This window comes from Dermacentor variabilis, chromosome 6, assembly GCF_050947875.1.
Source record: "Dermacentor variabilis isolate Ectoservices chromosome 6, ASM5094787v1, whole genome shotgun sequence".
In the NCBI taxonomy this organism is placed as follows: Eukaryota; Metazoa; Arthropoda; class Arachnida; order Ixodida; family Ixodidae; genus Dermacentor; species Dermacentor variabilis.
In genome coordinates, this window is record NC_134573.1 from 95,796,829 (window position 1) to 95,815,412 (window position 18,584).

Here is an 18,584-nt window from a genome sequence, read left to right on the forward strand (position 1 = left end):
GGGTATTTCCAGGGAATTTTCCAAGGTACGTAAGTGGTCAGTAGTCCTTGATTATGAAATGCCTCTATGACTACTGGTATCTCTACGGAATCAAATGGTTTTTCGTAATCTATGAAAGCAATATAGAGAGGTTTATGGTACTCCGCGGATTTGTCGATAACCTCATGAATGACATAGATGTGATCCATTGTAGAGTATCCCTTCCTGAAGCCAGACTGTTCCCTTGATTGTCAAAATCCAGTGTGGCCCTTATTCTATTGGAGATTATTTTGGTAAATATTTTATATAATACTCGGAGTAAGCTAATGGGCCTATAATTTTTCAAGTCTTTAACGTCTCACTTTCTGCAGATTAGTATAATGTTTGCATTCTTCCACTTTTCTGGGGTCCTTACAGTCAGTAGACATTTCGTACAGAGAGCCGCCAGTTTTTTCTAGCATTAGGTCTCCTCAGTCTTTGAATAAATGGACTGTTATTCTATCTTCTCCCGCCACTTGACCCCGTTTCACGTCTTGTAAGGCCGTTCTGACCTCATCTCTAGTTATAGGAGGAGTTTCTGTATCCTGTTTCTTATTGTTTCAAATGGAGTACTCCTGAGTCCTCTGGGTATTGTACAGGTCAGTAAAGAATTCTTCCGCTTCTTTTATTATACCTTCGAGATTGCTGATGATATTGCTCTGCTTTTCTTTCAGTGAATACATCTTGGTTTGTCCTATGCCAAGGTTTGTTGAAGGATGGTGGACAGATTGTTCTAGAGAAACTGGCCACCCTGTATACGCAATGCCTCATGACCTCGAGCATACCGGAATCTTGGAAGAACGCTAACATAATCCTAATCCATAAGAAAGGGGACGCCAAAGACTTGAAAAATTATAGACCGATCAGCTTACTGTCCGTTGCCTACAAAGTATTTACTAAGGTAATTGCAAATAGAATCAGGAACACCTTAGACCTCTGTCAACCAAAGGACCAGGCAGGATTCCGTAAAGGCTACTCAACAATAGACCATATTCACACTATCAATCAAGTGATAGAGAAATGTGCAGAATATAATCAACCCTTATATATAGCTTTCATTGATTACGAGAAAGCGTTTGATTCAGTCGAAACCTCAGCAGTCATGGAGGCATTACGGAATCAGGGTGTAGATGAGCCATATGTAAAAATACTGGAAGATATCTATAGCGGCTCCACAGCCACCGTAGTCCTCCATAAAGCAAGCAACAAAATCCCAATAAAGAAAGGCGTCAGGGAGGGAGATACGATATCTCCAATGCTATTCACAGCGTGTTTACAGGAGGTATTCAGAGACCTGGATTGGGAAGAATTGGGGATAAAAGTTAATGGAGAATACCTTAGTAACTTGCGATTCGCTGATGATATTGCCTTGCTTAGTAACTCAGGGGACCAATTGCAATGCATGCTCACTGACCTGGAGAGGCAAAGCAAAAGACTGGGTCTAAAAATTAATCTGCAGAAAACTAAAGTAATGCTTAACAGTCTCGGGAGAGAACAGCAATTTACAATAGGCAGCGAGGCACTGGAAGTCGTAAGGGAATACATCTACTTAGGGCAGGTAGTGACGACGGATCCGGATCATGAGACGGAAATAATCCGAAGAATAAGAATGGGCTGGGGTGCGTTTGGCAGGCATTCCCAAATCATGAACAGCAGGTTGCCATTATCCCTCAAGAGAAAAGTATATAATAGCTGTGTCTTACCAGTACTCACCTACGGGGCAGAAACCTGGAGGCTTACTAAAAGGGTTCTACTCAAATTGAGGACGACACAACGAGCTATGGAAAGAAGAATGATAGGTGTAACGTTAAGGGATAAGAAAAGAGCAGATTGGGTGAGCGAACAAACGCGAGTTAATGACATCTTAGTTGAAATCAAGAAAAAGAAATGGGCATGGGCAGGACTTGTAATGAGGCGGGAAGATAACCGGTGGTCATTAAGGGTTATGGACTGGATCCCAAGGGAAGGGAAGTGTAGCAGGGGGCGGCAGAAGGTTAGGTGGGCGGATGAGATTAAGAAGTTTGCAGGGACGGCATGGCCACAATTAGTACATGACCGGGGTTGTTGGAGAAGTATGGGAGAGGCCTTTGCCCTGCAGTGGGCATAACCAGGCTGATGATGATGATGATGATGAAAGGCTCTAGTCACGTTGAGCTTTAGTTGTTTGCATTGATTGGCTTTACTGAAAACGGCCGAGTGCATTTGAGAGTTGAACTTATGATCTTTCTGCAATTGTTTTATTGAAATAAATGCTGTATTTTTCATGAGATTGTCAAATGATTCTGCAGCCTACAGTACTTAGTTCTCTAGCTTCGTTCCTGTTATCTAAGATATGTATGGCTTACATGTCTATATGTTTTGAATTAATGCATTTTAATCAAGTTGCATGCAACGTGTTAGCTTGGTGTAGCAGGGGAATTAGGTGCACAGTATTTAGCTGCACTGCAGCCTTTTAACGTGCTTTTAGATGCGGTGGGCTGTATTCTTCGCCTATCTCTTCGTACTTCTCCTTTCGAATGACGAAAATGTTTGGTCTCCTTATTGGACCGCTCGGATGAATCTTCAAGAGCTCCGCAGTTCCTGTTCAACCTTGCCCCACTAGCCAACACAAAACCAGGCGGAGTTTACTTGTTAATTATATGTAAAATGCAGCAGGCTTGCTGCACTGCTATGGAACATTCTGAGGAACATACCAATTATGGTAATTCATAATCAATATGGGTGGCTTGTGTATATGCTAAGTCCACAACCATATCTCCCACAAATGTTCTTTGGACGATCGGTAACAAATTATGTCCCAGAAGCGTCCTACATTCTGACAAAAATGTCTACAGGACCTAGTCGGGATTAGACAGTAAAAATGATCCATATTTAAACATCTCTGGGACGACCGAATATTCCTTTGTGACGTTCGTAGGACATTTCTATGGAGGCCAATTCGCGTGCATGGGACGGTCCTATGGACATCCAAGAATGATCCACAGGCATCTTAGATATGTCAAGGCAACATTCGAATGCCCCCTTTCGGATCTCTTCTGGACATCTGTAGGACGTTGACGGCCCAATAGGTAAAAAGGCGCCCTCGTCTTGGTCATCTTGGGCCGGTGGGTACTCGGAAGCGCGAGACAGGCAGTCGGCGTCAGTGTGTTTTCGGCCTAACTTGTACATTACAGGGATGTCATATTCTTGCAGGCTGATGCTTCATCGCGGCAGGCGTCCTGAAGGGTCCTTTAATTGCGCTAACCAGCACAACGCGCGTTGGTCGCTGACGACTGTGAACGGCCTGACAGATAGGTATGGGCGGAATTTTGCTTTAACCCAAATGATGGCGAGGCATTCCTTTTTGGTTGTAGAGCAATTGCCTTCCGCTTTTGAGAGTGACCAGCTAGCGTAAGTTATCACCCATTCAATTCCGTCTTTCCTCTGGACTACGGCGGCACCGACGCCTAGGCTACTGGCGTCAGTGTGAATTTCTTTGTCGGTGTCCTCGTCGAAGTGTGCAAGTACCGGTGGCGACTGCGTGCGTCGTTTAAATTCTTGAAATGCGTCGGCCTGCGGCGTTTCCCGCTTGAACTCGACATCCCATTTAGTTAGCTGTGTTGGCGATTCAGTGATCCGCGAAAAGTGCTTGACAAAGCATCTGTAGTAGGCATACATGCAAAGTAATTTATGCACTGCCTTCTTGTCGATAGGCTGATGGAACGTTGCGATGGTGGCTTTCTTCTGCGGGTTGGGGGGAGGGGGGACTACAGATTTGCTGATGACGTGATCCAAGAACTGAGAGTCATCGTAAGCGAAGCGGCACTTTTGCGTGTCCAGAGTGAGCTCTGATGACTTGATGGCTTCAAGCCGCCTAAGGTGATCGTCGAAATTTCCGGCGAACACGACGTAATCCAAGTAAACAAGACAGGCCTGCCACTTTAACACTGATAACACCGTGCCCATCACGTGCTGAAACGTTGGAGGCACCGAGCAGAGTCTGAATAGCTTGACCTTGAACTCATAGAGGCTGTCTGGCGTGATGATGGCGGTCTTTTCTCGATCCCTCTCGTCGACTTTTATTTGACAGTAGCCAGTCTTGAGATCAATCGACGAAAAGTATTTAGCGTTGCAGAGCCGATCCAACGCGTCGTCTCTCCGTGGGAGGTGGTATACGTCCTTCTTCGTGATCCCATTCAGTCGACTATAATCGACGCAGAAAGGCAGGCTTCCGTCCTTTTTCTTCACCAAAACTACGGGAGACGCCCACGTGCTTTCGGACGGCTGGATGATGTCGCGCAGCTATTCGTTGACTTGCCTTACAGCGGCACGTTCTCGTGTCGAAACTCGGTAAGGGTTCTGGCGGAGACGTTGAGCACACTCTTTGGTTTTAATGCGATGCTTTGCAACCCGTGTTTGTCGAATCCTCGACGACGTCGAAAATTGCCAGTGATTTAGCTCGGCTATGCAAGATATAAGCAGCGAAAGCTAATAATAATAATAATATTTGGGGTTTTACGTGCCAACACCACTTTCTGATTATGAGGCACGCCGTAGTGGAGGACTCCGGAAATTTTCCGGACCACCTGGGGTTCTTTAACGTGCACCTAAATCTAAGCACACGGGTGCTTTCGCATTTCGCATCCATCGAAATGCGGCCGCCGTGGCCGCGATTCGATCCCGCGACCTCGTGCTCAGCAGCCCAACACCATAGCCACTGAGCAACCACGGCGGGTGTAAGCAGCGAAAGCTAAGGCCCAGCATGGTTAGCCTTCGTTAATCTTGATTGCAAGTCCAGGTTAGTCTTGTTGTCTAGCTATGTTGCGGCGTTTAGCCAGCCGTTCGGCGCGCTGTTCGTCTGTTTCCTGGGCGATTCGTTTCCATCTCGTTCCGGTGGCGATTCCAGGCCTCCTCCTGCTTATCAGAATTGTCGCCGTCCATATTGCCACCTTAACTGTGGCTACGGCGCACGCCAGCTCTCCTTTTCAATCCTCCGACATGTTATCAGGAATGCGACGCAGCTGCGAAGCGAGGGAGGCAAGCGCAACGACGAGGACTGCGGCGTGGCTTCATACCAAACGGCAGCGGCGGAAAGGTGTGGCGCTGCGCAGCGGCGGAACACCTGTGGCTTGAGCTACTATTGGCGCATGCGCAGTAGTGACTAAGGAGCGAGAGAGATAGCAATATCCGCGGCGAAGCACCGCCACGGCGAAATCGCAAGTTCGCGGCCAGTAAAGCTTTAGCTTTAAAAGCAGTCTTTGTATCGTCGGAGAAGACTTCTGAGCTGTTGCTGCTTATTTATGGGGAGACTGAAATTTATGTCGATGTCTGGTTCGGGAACCGTGGTTGTCGAGGTATATGCGGCAGAATCGGAGAGGACAAAGGCATTGCTGGTTTCCATAATTTCCTCGAAGTTTGCGATCGTCGTGCCTTTGCTGATGTGCTTGAACTCCTGGTTGAAGTTGGTTAGCAACACTTCCGCTTTTCAACCCGTCTAGTCGAGCGATCCCTCTTAGAGCGAGGTGGGATGGCCGCTTCATCTTCAAGCACACTCAAAGCTTGGTGACTACGAGAGTTCTCCATCGGTATCGCTTGATTTCGGACAGGGTTGTCGACTTCGGCCGCACGTCGATGATAACGCTGAGTTGGTTCAGGAAGTCCATGCCGTGTATTACTTCTCACGAGCAGTGTTGGAGGACGACGAACGTCGAGGGTAGGTCTTGTCAGGAACTGTAATTCTTGCTGTGCAGATTCCAGTTGGCGTTATGAGGTGTCCTCGAGCTACCAGAATTGGAGGGCCGTCCCATGCAGTCTTCCCTTTCTTCAGCTTGCCTGCAAATAATCCGCTCTTGAAGGAGTAGTTGGCTCCATCATCTACAAGCGCGGTGGCTTCATGGCCTTCAAAAGCACGTTAGGTCTGTGGTTCTCTGCCTTCCGTTGCAGTTAGGTCTTGGTGTCGGATCACGGCTGTGTCGCGTTGACCTGTGGGTGGTACGTGGCGTCATCACGTTGTTCTTCGTTGGCGTACTCTTGGCTCCCAGACTTTGTCGGAATGACGGCGTGTCGTAGCTGCATCGTCGAAATGGATCTCGCAACGTCATCGTCGGCGGCGGACAATCCTCGTCATTTCGATGTACAGCAACCGCACCTCCATCGGTTGCTGTTTTTAGTTTTCGGATAGGGGCTTACGGACCAGTCGCGGGCTGGGCCAGTGTATGGTAGGCGCTACGGCGATAGGTAGCGTCCTCGTGATGGTTACCGGGACGGTTGTCGAAAGCTCCACTGAGTGCTGGCGAAGTAGCCGGCGATGTCACGAGGGTGCTCCCCAAGCTGTGGATGCGGCGCGATGACGGTAAATGCTCTCAGTCCCAAGTTACCGCATGGGCACCTGCAGTACACATGGCCGGCTTCTCCGCAGTGATGTAGGACGGACAGTGGTCGGGGGCGCGCCATATGTACATCTTCCTCACGCAGCTGCGCTGCGCGACAGATAGCCGTGCTGGCGGCGGCAGCGGCGGACTACGGAATTATGGCATTACAGTGCTCTGGCGCGGTCGCGGAGGGGGACCTTTACGGTGGGCGACGGCGGCGTAGGTCATCGCTTCCGGTTGGGGTTGCGGCGATGCCGAAACTTCTGGTACCTCTACTAACCACTGCAACTCTTCTTTAACTATGTCAACAATCCAGGCCACCTGGGGCTGCAACCTTAGGCACAACTTCTGCAGCTTCTTCCGTAGGACCGATCGTAAAGGCCTGCAGAAAGCTGCTGCGGAACAGGACCCACGACGTTAAGGTTGACACTCTATTCTCAAACCATGTCTGAGCGGAGTCATTCAATGATAAATAAACATGGTCCAGCTTGTCCTCGCAGTTTGAATTGTTGAATGTCGCGATTCGTGAATGTCGAGCTCTCAAGCCAGGTTTTTGGGTCTTCAGTTGTGATCCAGTGAAGGTCGATGGCTTCCGAGGCTCTTGCAGCACTGTGGGGTCACTGGCGCTGACATTCGGGTTGTATTAGTGACGGCAAATAATACAGTAGCAATACTTTGAATAACGTAACCAACTTTTATTGGGCAAACCTGTGCCCACAAAACAGGCTACACTTAAGCACAACTATAGCGGTGAACACAGTCGGCGATCGTCGAAATCTAATCTGCTGGTCAATCGCGCCGGCTTTTATGCATGTGTCATCAAAGGTCCCAGAGTAAAGCTGATGCCCGCGTGTCTTCCAGAAAATTCTACACAACTCGCGTCGCACAAGCAATGAGATTACAAAGGCTTCGGAACAGCATAAAACGGGTAGAAACATTGATAACATTCGAGAAACTTCTAAGACATGCGGGCGCCTCTTGGGCTGAGCGTTAACATTTGTTAGACGGTGAAAAGCGGTCACTCGGAAAAGAGAATGAAGTACGCGTGTCAATGGTAGTTTGCGAAGAGAAGCGCTCTGTAAATACAAAGGCGTCCGATATTTGCACGCCCACCATCTTACAGGACGCACCTGCGCGAGCGACGCGCCAGTGTAGCCTATGAAGAAGGTAATAGTCATGGAGATCCTTCAAAATCGCAGAACCCTGGCAACCACGACGAACAGTGTCTGGCCGGGCACGAAGACACCGACGACCACGCAGGCAACGTTGGCCACCTCGCCGCCTTCGTAGTACATCTGCAGCGGACCCACGCAGAGGGACTCCCCCGCGGGCACCCGTCTCATTACTGTCAGTCGGTTCAGGTAGCTTGACAAGCTGCAGCTGAACACGGCCGCAAGGTTGCCGCCCAGCACTGCACACAAACACCACAGAACACACGAGATACACACTGTAAATCACTGTTTATTTTTGCCATGTTAACGGCCAAGTCAAACAACGCGATGATACATTTTTGGGGGATATCTTGTCTCTTTTCTTTGTGTGTTGTAAGCATCAACAGCGGCGGGTAGTTCGACGAGAACACCGTACCATGATATGTTACATCCACGAAGACCTCCATCGCGAATGAAGATATGAAACACTGTCAGTGCCGTATCATGCCTACACTGCTCTGTGCAGAATTGCGCAGTGATTCTTTAACGCAAGCAGCGGCGATTGCTAAGGAGAGCCGAAATAAGTGCATTAGTAAATTGAATACAGACGTAGTTTATGCCGTTTAAGATTTCTAAATTGGACTGAGTTTGTGCGCTCGGGATCAAGTTTAACAACCTGGAGCACATTATTTCGTTTAATCTATTCAGTCAAAGTTTAACCCCCCCCCACACACACACACACACGAACAATCCCGACTCTCGTACAATACGCAAAAGAAGCAGTAACGCAATCATCATGACACGTAAAGCATTCGAATGAACTACATACTCAGAAAAAGAAATCAGTGCTGCTACGCAGCTGTCGTGGTATTAGGGCGTGGTGCTGCCAAGCAATGTTTAGCAATAGAGGAGTTACAAACCGCTGTTCTCTGGAGGGTAGAGAAAAGTGTTTTAAAGGGACCCTGATACGATTTTGACGATTTTCTACAAACGTACTGAATCGTTAGAGTAGGTCCTTCTAATCATTAATTCACCCATCTAAGCGCTCTGCGCAAAGCGTGTAATTTGTTATAAGGTTTTAAAAATGCACATCGCTGCCGATCGCAGCATACTGCGCGGCGGAATTTTAAGCCGCCCCTACCCATATGAAGCAAATCACCCATATGGCGTCAGTGGGGCGACCTATCTGATTGGCTGACCAGGGCGCGTGATCGATAATTTTTCCAACTTTATGGTAAACAAATGATGTTCGTAATAGTTGAAATGTTAGTTAATTTGTTTTTATAAAAAGAAAGTAACACAAAGGGAATGCACAAGAACTATTTTTCAGTACATTTAAGCACTTCCGGCACACAGCAAGTGTCGTCTGCGAGCGCTATGATTCGACTTTGTTGCGTTGTGGACTGCAAATGTAGCGACTGGCAATATGTGAAGCTGCGACATCGTGTCCCTCTGCAAGCCAGTAGACGAGCGGACTGGCTGCAGCGCATCGGACTGCCGCTAGCTGATCGGCGCCATGATTTGCGCGATTGTAGCCGTCACTTTACACCGGAAGATTACTAACGCAATAGCGTTTCGCGAGTCCGGTATTAGGTAAGCGCAAAGTGGACAGGGCCTGGCCGTGTCGCCTTGCGTGTCGCTTCAGGGGACTAACAGAAGCGCAAATGTGAATGGTCTGCACGGTGTAGCCGCCTGGTGGCATAGAGCTCAACCAGACGCAGTAGCAGTCACAAAATGTATTCTTATTTGCTGCTGGTGTAAATGTTTCGCAGGAGTGTAATCGTTAACACTTTGTTTTGTAAATGTTTAAAATGTTTTACACATGGTTAGAGCAGTATTAGCTCTTTCTTTGGCTCGTTAAGCTCTGCGCCAACGGGTGGCTGGACCGCCGAGACCGATCAGGCAGCTCACGTACGTCTAAGCTAAAGTTCCATCATCAGCTTGAGTTTATGCTTCCAACGTTCAGTCGAAACGTTCCGCTATTATGTGGTTAAAGGAATACCAGACACGTTCGGCGCTGCGACAGAATGCTCGTAACGCACGCTGCTTTGATAGCTCGCTTGCGGTCGATGGCCAAGTGGCTAGCGGAGAGGTTTCGCGCGGGCGGGGGCGGGCTCCAAAACAACCAGAAGGGAACGATGTGATGTCGCATCGTGACGCAGAACCAGTGAAGGCGGAGCTTAGCCTCGATGGCTCGGCGAACGAGTTGAGGAGGAAAAGCACGGCTCCATTAATACGTAACGCTTCACTTAAATTGTGGTGCGAATGTTCTACTTAAGTTGTACCCTACCCGTCTACAAAATTTGTCCGAACCGGTTCAGGGGCCCTTTAAGGGAACCCTGGCCCACATTTACTAATTAATTAATACCTTATTTATCTATTTATTTATTTATTTATATATTTATTTACTTATTTATTTATTTATTTATTTATAGGAGTAGAGTACTGCATTTGAAGTTATACAATGTCAGAAACACTTCGTTGCAAAATATTCTTTAATGCATTCAGCAGGAGCGGAATTATTGGCAATCAAACATACTCTTCGCGGTGATTCCGCATCTTCTTTAATGATTCACTTATACCAGGAAGGCTACGGCGGAGCGGGGTGTGCCCACAACCGTTCAGCCTTCCGAACGTCACCGTGGCGGGCAGTTCAAATTTGATTTTGAATGTTCACGTAGACGCATCTGTGTCCTATTTTGGCATCTACGACGCACCAAACGCGGCTGTCCTCAGCGAGCCACGGTGTGCTTAGCCAGTACAGCCAGTGCATTCGCCGCAGCACCTCGCGGTGGCCGCCGCATCTACGCTACGCAACAGACCACAACTGCATGCAAGTGCCGCGATTTCTTTGTGCACGGCAGTGCTGCAGTGCGTTCTCGCGCTTATATGTCACTGTCGTGCTGTGCTACTCCTTCACCAGCTTGACTGACGTACAATAGCCACATACAACTTGCGCATCTTGAAGCGCTATCAATAACTCATTACGAAGGGACGTCTGTCAAGGCGTGTAACAAGCGGCCAGGAGTGAGCGTGCGCTGGCAAGTGTCCATGTGGTCTCCCCTTATGTTTCGCGTGTTATTAGGCTAGTTCAGGGCTGAAAACTAGTCAAAATTAGCGAAACCTGACGGCTACGACATATGTAAGCAGGGTGGCCATTGTTTAATTCTTGCGCGGGCGGCCGCGACTGAGCCTAAGCACAGGATAGTCGGCTTGTTCTGGAAGCACGTAATTGTTATCGAAATTCGAAAGCAGATTATCGTTTACTTCAGCTTGTTTTTAGTAAACTGCATAATTAAATATACCCAGTCACAGCGGGAAAAAGCGCACCAATCCAAACACCCTTCTTGATTGATGTCCCCTAGTGGCCAATAGCAGCTGTATATGGGAATCTGATAAATTACGAAATAAAGCGTCCAGAAGAAAGTCAGGACCAGGCTACAGCTGAAAAGAGAGCGTTTGAGAGAAAGGTTACTCTGCGCTCTGCTCACAAGATTCACGCGCCGCGCACGACTGCAAAACTCTGGCTGAAGTGTTCACAAGAGCGTATCCTAACCGCAGACTGTGCTTTTTACCACCAAGCCCGAGGAGTCGTTCAGAGCCCTTTTAAGAGATAAGTAGAATTTAACTCAAGTTGCATATGCCTACAAGGGCAGCCAGGAGCGGTTTCACTTAAGAACAGTCAGCCGACGCAGTCATACAAACGCTGCGCGTTCTGCATTCTCGGGCAGGTCACACAGATGACATTGTGGGATGGCACCCCGACACTGTCACCGCCAGCGTAGGAAAATGCGCAGCTTAGAGGCTGACCTTTGAAGACGTTTGGCCGAGCACTGTTATAGTGGCACTTCGTAGGCACAGCTACGCTTTAGGTTGCTCAGAGGACGAAGGGGCAGATATGGGCGTGGGCGTTCGTGTGCTCGTCGTAGTAAATACGGTCAAACGCTTCTACAGCGAACGCCTCGACAATAAAATGACCTGGTAAGGAAGGGTTGACTATATGACCCTTCGGACTCGCTATGCTGCTTTTATGTGTATTGAATTGTTATCTTTCATATAAAACAAACTAAATAAACATTCCAATTCTGATTCTGAATTTCTCGACAATGAAGGCCACTGCAACGAATTTACCAGTACTGTCAAGAAATTTAGGAATCTCCGACGGCTTTATATTTGCTTGAGAACCGACGCCATATACCAGTACCACCACTGCCTTCTGCAAACGTCCTTGAGCTGCGCTTTGCACTGACGGTAACGGCAGCGTTGGTGATACATTTGAGGAGCGTGACGATGTTAGCAAGAGTTACGGTTCTTGTGCATTGCTCCAGGAATCACTGAGCACGTGAGCTACTTGTTGTAAAACAGCGGCGAATGCGATGACTGCCGAATATGTCACAGTTGGGCCCTATAACGCAAGACTATTCCAATATGTTTTCATTCCAATTTCCTGAAGTGAAATTTGTGTAACCACCGACGCAAGCATCGGGTGGTGACTAGCAGGGTTTTGTGACGAGACCAATCGAACGCTCTGTCAGTTTATAGGTCCCTTTTCTTTGCTTTCAAAACGAACTACATTTCCTACATTGAGTGGTTTTTCGTTTGTAATTGGCTGCAACGAGGCGAGGAGCACGCTCAAGGGGAGAGCGTTTCGATGGGGCCGGGCTAGCACTGAAAATAGATAACGCGATGAAGTGGGTGGTGCCGGCGCCAGCGATTGGTCCGCTTTCCCTCACTTAGCTTGCGGTGGCTGGTCGGAAATCACGGCGGCGTGCAACGGAAGGTTAAGAATGCCGCTAAAACGGATCCTCAGCAATGAAGGATTGGTAGAGTGAAGTCGTAAACGTGCTGAAAGTGCTCCAAAACGTTACACGGCCACGCAGGAAGTTTCATAATACGCAAATAAATCTATGCCCGGCGGCAGGTACGAGTAGTCATTGCATGTGCAATCGGCGGCAGCCATCTTTTATTCCTTTGGGAACGGGGCAACCTACATCTTTAACACGTACACGTCAGTTTGACGCGGTGACATTTCCAGATTTTCTGACGTCGCGTGACAGGCAGGTGAAGTGGGCGCAGCCGGAAAACTTTTGACCAATAGCCGAGGGTTGATGGCGGAAAGGCGTCGAATTAGGAATAACAATTCTTTTCTTTTGTTCGCTGCAATAATGAATAATCAGTGTGCACACTTCATATCAGCAGGGAGAGCTATCGCGGTTTTCGTGACGTCGCGTGAGAGACAGGCGTAGTGGGGGTGGTCCAAAAAAGCTTTTGACCAGTAGCAGTGGGCTGATTGCAGAATTGGAATTGAAAAGTTTGGAATAGCTTTACGCTATAGCACCCTTGATTACTTAAAGATATAGTTCAAATTGACGACTGACAATGTCTTCAGTTCCTTCTAGCATGGAAAGCACGCGAATGTCAACGAAGGCAACAGCGCTGAAGAGGCTAGCGTGTAAGCAAACCGAGATTTTTCTTGCCAGGGTAGGCGACCATAGCGGCATTCGACGATGTGCACCTTCACCTGGCGTTGCCCCTGCCTTTTGCTGTGGAGCATGCCTTGGTCGCTTGGAGCTCAGCTGCTGTCACGCTTTTCGTCTAACGATGTGTGCACAAATAATTGGTGCCTTGTTTCAATAGGTACACGTAGAATTCACGTCAAATAAAAGTTTTCTTTTGATGAACGTGCTTAGCTTGCTCTTATGAGAGCGGTGCACGATGCACGTGTTTACAGTGAAGTGACCTGTACAATGAAAAACCTTCGGGGTGCCGTACTTCGTTATAAGGGCCTTTGACTGTAGTCCTATTTGGCTCTGTAATCTGTTTCTTCAACAAAATGATGCATGTCCAGTTGCACTGTATGTAAGACGATAACAAAAACACTGGAGAGTATAACTCTTGACATGGGGTGTTCGAGGGCAGATCGCCACCAGGGGAGCGATCTTGTGCGCGTTCCAAAATAGAACAGAGGCGGTCCGTTCCTCCGAGCCGCACACGGTGTAAGAGTTGAGGAGGACATCGGGACGAAAACTGGAGGTTAATTTACATTATTCACAGTGAGACGACCAAGAATGAATTGAGGAAGAATTGGGGATAAAAGTTAATGGAGAATACCTTAGTAACTTGCGATTCGCTAATGATATTGCCTTGCTTAGTAACTCAGGGGACAAAATGCAATGCATGCTCACTGACCTGGAGCGGCAAAGCAGAAGGGTGGGTCTAAAAATTAATCTGCAGGAAACTAAAGTAATGTTTAACAGTCTCGAAAGAGAACAGCAGTTTAAGGTAGGTAGCAAAGCTCTGAAAGTGGTAAGGAAATACATATACTTAGGGCAGGTAGTGAACGCGGATCCGGATCATGAGACGGAACTAATCAGAAGAATAAGAATGGGTTGGGGTGCGTTTGGCAGGCATTGTCAGATCATGAACAGCAGGTTGCCATTATCCCTCAAGAGAAAAGTGTATAATAGCGGTTTCTTACCAGTACTCACCTACGGGGTAGAAACCTGGAGGCTTACGAACAGGGTTCTACTTAAATTGAGGACGACGCAACGAGCTATGGAAAGATGAATGATGGGTGTAACGTGAAGGGATAAGAAAAGAGCAGATTGGGTGAAGGAAAAAACGCGAGTTAAAGACATCTTAGTTGAAATCAAGAAAAAGAAATAGGGGGGGGGCATGGGCAGGACATGTAATGAGGAGGGAAGATAACCGATGGTCATTAAGGGTTACGGAGTGGATTCCAAGGGAAGGGAAGCGTAGCAGGGGGCGGCAGAAAGTTAGGTGGGTGGATGAGATTAGGAAGTTTGCAGGGACGGCATGGCCACAATTAGTACGTGACTGGGGTTGTCGGAGAAATATGGGAGAGGCCTTTGCCCTGCAGTCGGCGTAACAGGGCTGATGATGATGATGATGTGACCTTTATCGTCCGCATGCATCAGTCCCGAGAACTTCTTTTGCACCAATGGAACCCTAACTCACAGTTTTCCAGTAGTCTTTCTATATACTTAACATTAAATGTGAACGACAATGAAGACAGAAGATATCCTTGATTCAGTCGTTGGCGAATTTCTACCACTCCACTACATTTTCGGCCATCCCATTTAATTTTTACTCGATTTGCTGTTTACATCTCGGTCAGCAGCTCCACGAAATCATCGATAACTTCGTCCTTGAGGATGTGCCACAACACCCGTTTGTTGCTTTACACCAAACGCCACGAATATGTACGGGCGTTGCCCTCCGCAAACGCTACTCAGCTGTGCTCAGCGCTATCACTAACGGTTGCGCCAGCGACGCACTTGAAGAGCGTTCAGATGTCAGCGAATGTTAGAGTCTTGCTGCACTGCTCGAGGAATCGCTGAACGCGCAGTCTATTTCTTTTAGCACATCAGTATGTGCAACGGCTGGCGAATATGTCGCATTTCATGGCGGCGTGATGATGTAATCGTAAGTGACGAGCAATGGCGCCTTCCAAGCATTCTAGGGTGGAAAGGAAGAGAATGGTAACAACGGCAACAATGAAGAACAGTTCGTATACGAGCCAAGAATTTTGATGACAGGGAAAACAATAACGGCATTCGATCATCTGAAGCTTTACATTGCGTAGCTTCGAAGCTTTGGCTAGGTCAAGCCCTGAGCTTAGGCGGACATAAGGTCGATTGCAGTCGCACATTTCATCACGCGAAGTGTACACAATATAATTAGCGATATATTTCAGTATATGCCTCTTGATATATTTCAAATAAAGTTTTTCTCTTGTTGAGCGTGTTTAGGCCATTCCATCTGAAAAACCTGATACACAATCACGAACAATCGTGCCTTTTCTAGTTTACATGCCGCTAACTGCGACTCTTGGACCAGGTTACAAGGTATCAAGCAGGGCAAGTGCTGATCTCTTCTTGGAACTCCGTGATCAAAAGCAATATGGGAAACTACCGGAACTAGTATCATTTGGGGAGTCCCAAGAAAGAATAACCCTACACCATACTATGAACACCACCCGCGGCGTTGTCTTGGACGATGATTTGCTCGAATTGATTTAGCTTTAACTCTTGGAGGGCTTCGGTGAGCAGAATTTTATCAATATCAAACGAATTAAAATGAGGCGTGCCAAGGAAATCTAGACCAAGCACTTGATACTAACTTTCACCTTCAGTGTTCTGCCCGAGTTCATTGAGGCCGGGTAATTAAAGCTTCATGGAAGGCCCTACGTGCCAAATCCCCTGCGGTATTTAAAATGCCCCCATTTAGGACAAAGTTCACAGATCTGTCGAGGGCGCCAAACTTGCGCGAAATGCAGTGCTCAGGGGCACAGTTTTGAACCGTGTGAAAACTCTCTCCACTGTGTAAACTGTGATGGGGAGCACGCTGCATACTTGCGGTCGTGCCCATCCTGGAAAAAAGAAATGGAAAATGTAACAATTAGAGCAAAGGAATATATGTTTCAAGGAGGCACGCCGGGGGTATCCTACCTTCCTAAGAACACTTATGCCGATGTGGCGTGTCAGCGGGAAGAGACACAACGGCTTCCGGCGACTGTCCTGCCCATACGTAGTGAGCCGGCGGTGACGCCATCTGCCCCCTTGGCTAATGCAGCTCGCGCTGATCCGCCACCCCAGCAGAAGGGGCGGTGGACCTCCAGGATGTTGGCGTCAAATGTCTCGTCTCAGGAGATGAGGTCTTCACGTGAAACACAGCGCTCGCAAGAGGCGATGGAGACAATAACCAGCCAGACGGTGACACCAGCACCCAAGGAACGTCGAGACTCTCGCGAAGACTCTAAAAAGCAAAACCCTCGCGTCACGGTGTCTAGAAAGGGTCCGTGAGCTAATCTTCGTCTCTTAAACACACAGAACAAAACACATTTCTCATAATGGAGACACAAATGCTGCAAGGGAATATTACGGGACTTCTTCATAACCTCGACGATATTAGAGAACTCCTACACAAACATAATCGAAAGTTACTGGGTGTTCAAGAGACGCATTTGATACCTACAAACACTAACTTTTTTCACAGTTACTCCATCTTCCGAAAAGAACATATTGAGGCTAACGCCTCCGGCTGTGTAGCAATATTTGCCGTCAAGTCTGTAGCTTGTCAGCACGTCACACTTCAGACATCCTTCGAGCAGTATAAGTTTTGGCAGTTCTTTTTAAAAAAATCGTCACTGTGTGTTCTATGTACATACCCCCTAACTATCGTCTCAAGGAAATCCAGTTCTATAATTTCATTGAGCACCTTCCGGTTCCCTACATAGTCTCTGGTGACCTTAAAGCCCACAAACCGGTGTGCGAAAACTCACGATGCGATATGAGAGGTCGATTCATTTACCATTTTCTTCTGACCTTCTGACCTCTAGTGCCTGCCTTTTTATTGAGAAGGAACCAACGTATTACAACCTTTATCTTAATTCATATTCCTCAGTATACCTGTCGATTGGCTCTCCCTCTCTACTGCCTGATTTAGAATTGTATGTAATCAAAAATTCATTTGGTAGTGACCACTTCCCTGTAACACTAAACCAAATAACACAACATGGCTCTCCTTCACATGTCCCTCACTGCAATCTAGCCGAAGCTAACTGTAGATCTTTAAGGGAGTCCACATATATATCAACCGGTTTTTGAAGTAATAGTAGTTTAGATCATGTGGTATCGTATTTTGCCGCTTTTGACATTGAGGCAGCAGAAAAGTTCATTCCTGAAAAACGGTCTCTCAGGTAAAAGGTGGGTCCGCTAGCGAAATGAGCAGCGCAGACTTCCACGAAAGAAAATAATAAAGCGTGGGGCTTACTGCGTCGCTGTCCGGCTGCAGAAAAACTCGTATAATTTTAACTGGTAAAGTCACAAGGAAAATAAACGCAGAAACAGGCCAGGAGGGCTAGCTCGGTGAGGTTTCTCTCGAGCATAACATCCTGTACTCAAGAGTCTAAAGTATGGCATGCCCTATGAAAGCTAAATGGGCCACCCAATATCCTTAGTTGACGACTAACGGAATACCTTGGAAGACCAGGCTAACGCTCTGAGCGAGCAATTCGAATACATACCAAGGTCCACGCATTACAGTAAATAAATTTTAAATATAAACACGAAGCCAAACTTTAGTCAATGGATTGTAAATGCCAATCGAATGAACCATACTACTGTCCTTTTAATACTGCCCACTGAGAGCTCCTTTCCGAGCATCTAGAAACTCTGCACCGGGAGCTGACAGAATCATGTATGACATGATTAAAAACATACACACCAAATCACACTTGACACTTTTGCTACTTTTGAACTCTATCTGGGCTGCTGGATACCTCTACATTCCCTCGAAGGAAACTATTGTTATTCCTGTTTTGAAGCTAGGTAAATGCCCTTCCTTAGCGGCAAGTTATCGCCCGATAGCTCTCACAAGCTGCCCGAGTAACCTTTCTTGAAAAAAAGAAGTGATTAATCGCCGCTTCAAAAATTTTCTGGAACTGAACATATCCTTGATCCCGATCATGTGGCTTTAGAGAAGGGCCGTCCACAACTGATCATCATGTTTGCATTGAAGCAAATATCCGTGATAAATTTGTACATAAACAGCTTTTCTTATCGATATTCCTCGATATGGAAGAGGAGTATGACACAACGTGGCATTACGGGATCTTGCAAAACTTGACGGGAATGGGAATCCGTGGAAATATATTTAACATAGTAGACAGCTATTTGTCGAATCGTACCTTCCGCGTGAAGATGGGGAACCTATTCTCACGGCCATTTATACAAGAAACTGGTGTACTACAAGGAAGCCTGCTTAGCTGCAAGCTCTTTATTGTGAAGATAAACACGCTTTGTGCTTTAGTACCGCCAGCAATTTTTGTATTCCGCCTATGTAGAGGACATACAAATGAGTTTCAGATACTGCAACCTTGCAGTGTGTGAGAGCGAAGTACAAGAGGGTTTGAACGAAGTGTCCAAATGGCCAGACGAAAATGGTTTTAAAGTGAACCCTAACAAAAGTTCCTGTGTACTTTTCTAAAGGAAAAAAAAAGCTTATTGCAGATCCCAATATTAAATGTATGAGGAAGGAATAC

The 18,584-nt window shown here is 47.2% G+C and overlaps 1 protein-coding gene across 3 annotated transcripts in view; it reads right to left on the reverse strand.

The window, feature by feature from the left end:
• LOC142584934 (solute carrier family 41 member 1-like) overlaps positions 1-18,584 on the reverse strand; it is a 268,847-nt gene that overhangs the window by 44,621 nt on the left and 205,642 nt on the right. Inside the window, exon 2 of one of the 3 annotated variants that reach the window (XM_075695295.1) lies at positions 7,499-7,779. The exons of the other annotated variants lie outside the window; for them this stretch is intronic. Coding sequence (XP_075551410.1) covers positions 7,499-7,546 — 48 coding nt within the window. The 5' untranslated portion in view covers positions 7,547-7,779. The remainder of the gene's footprint in view (positions 1-7,498; positions 7,780-18,584) is intronic. 3 annotated transcript variants of the gene reach the window in all.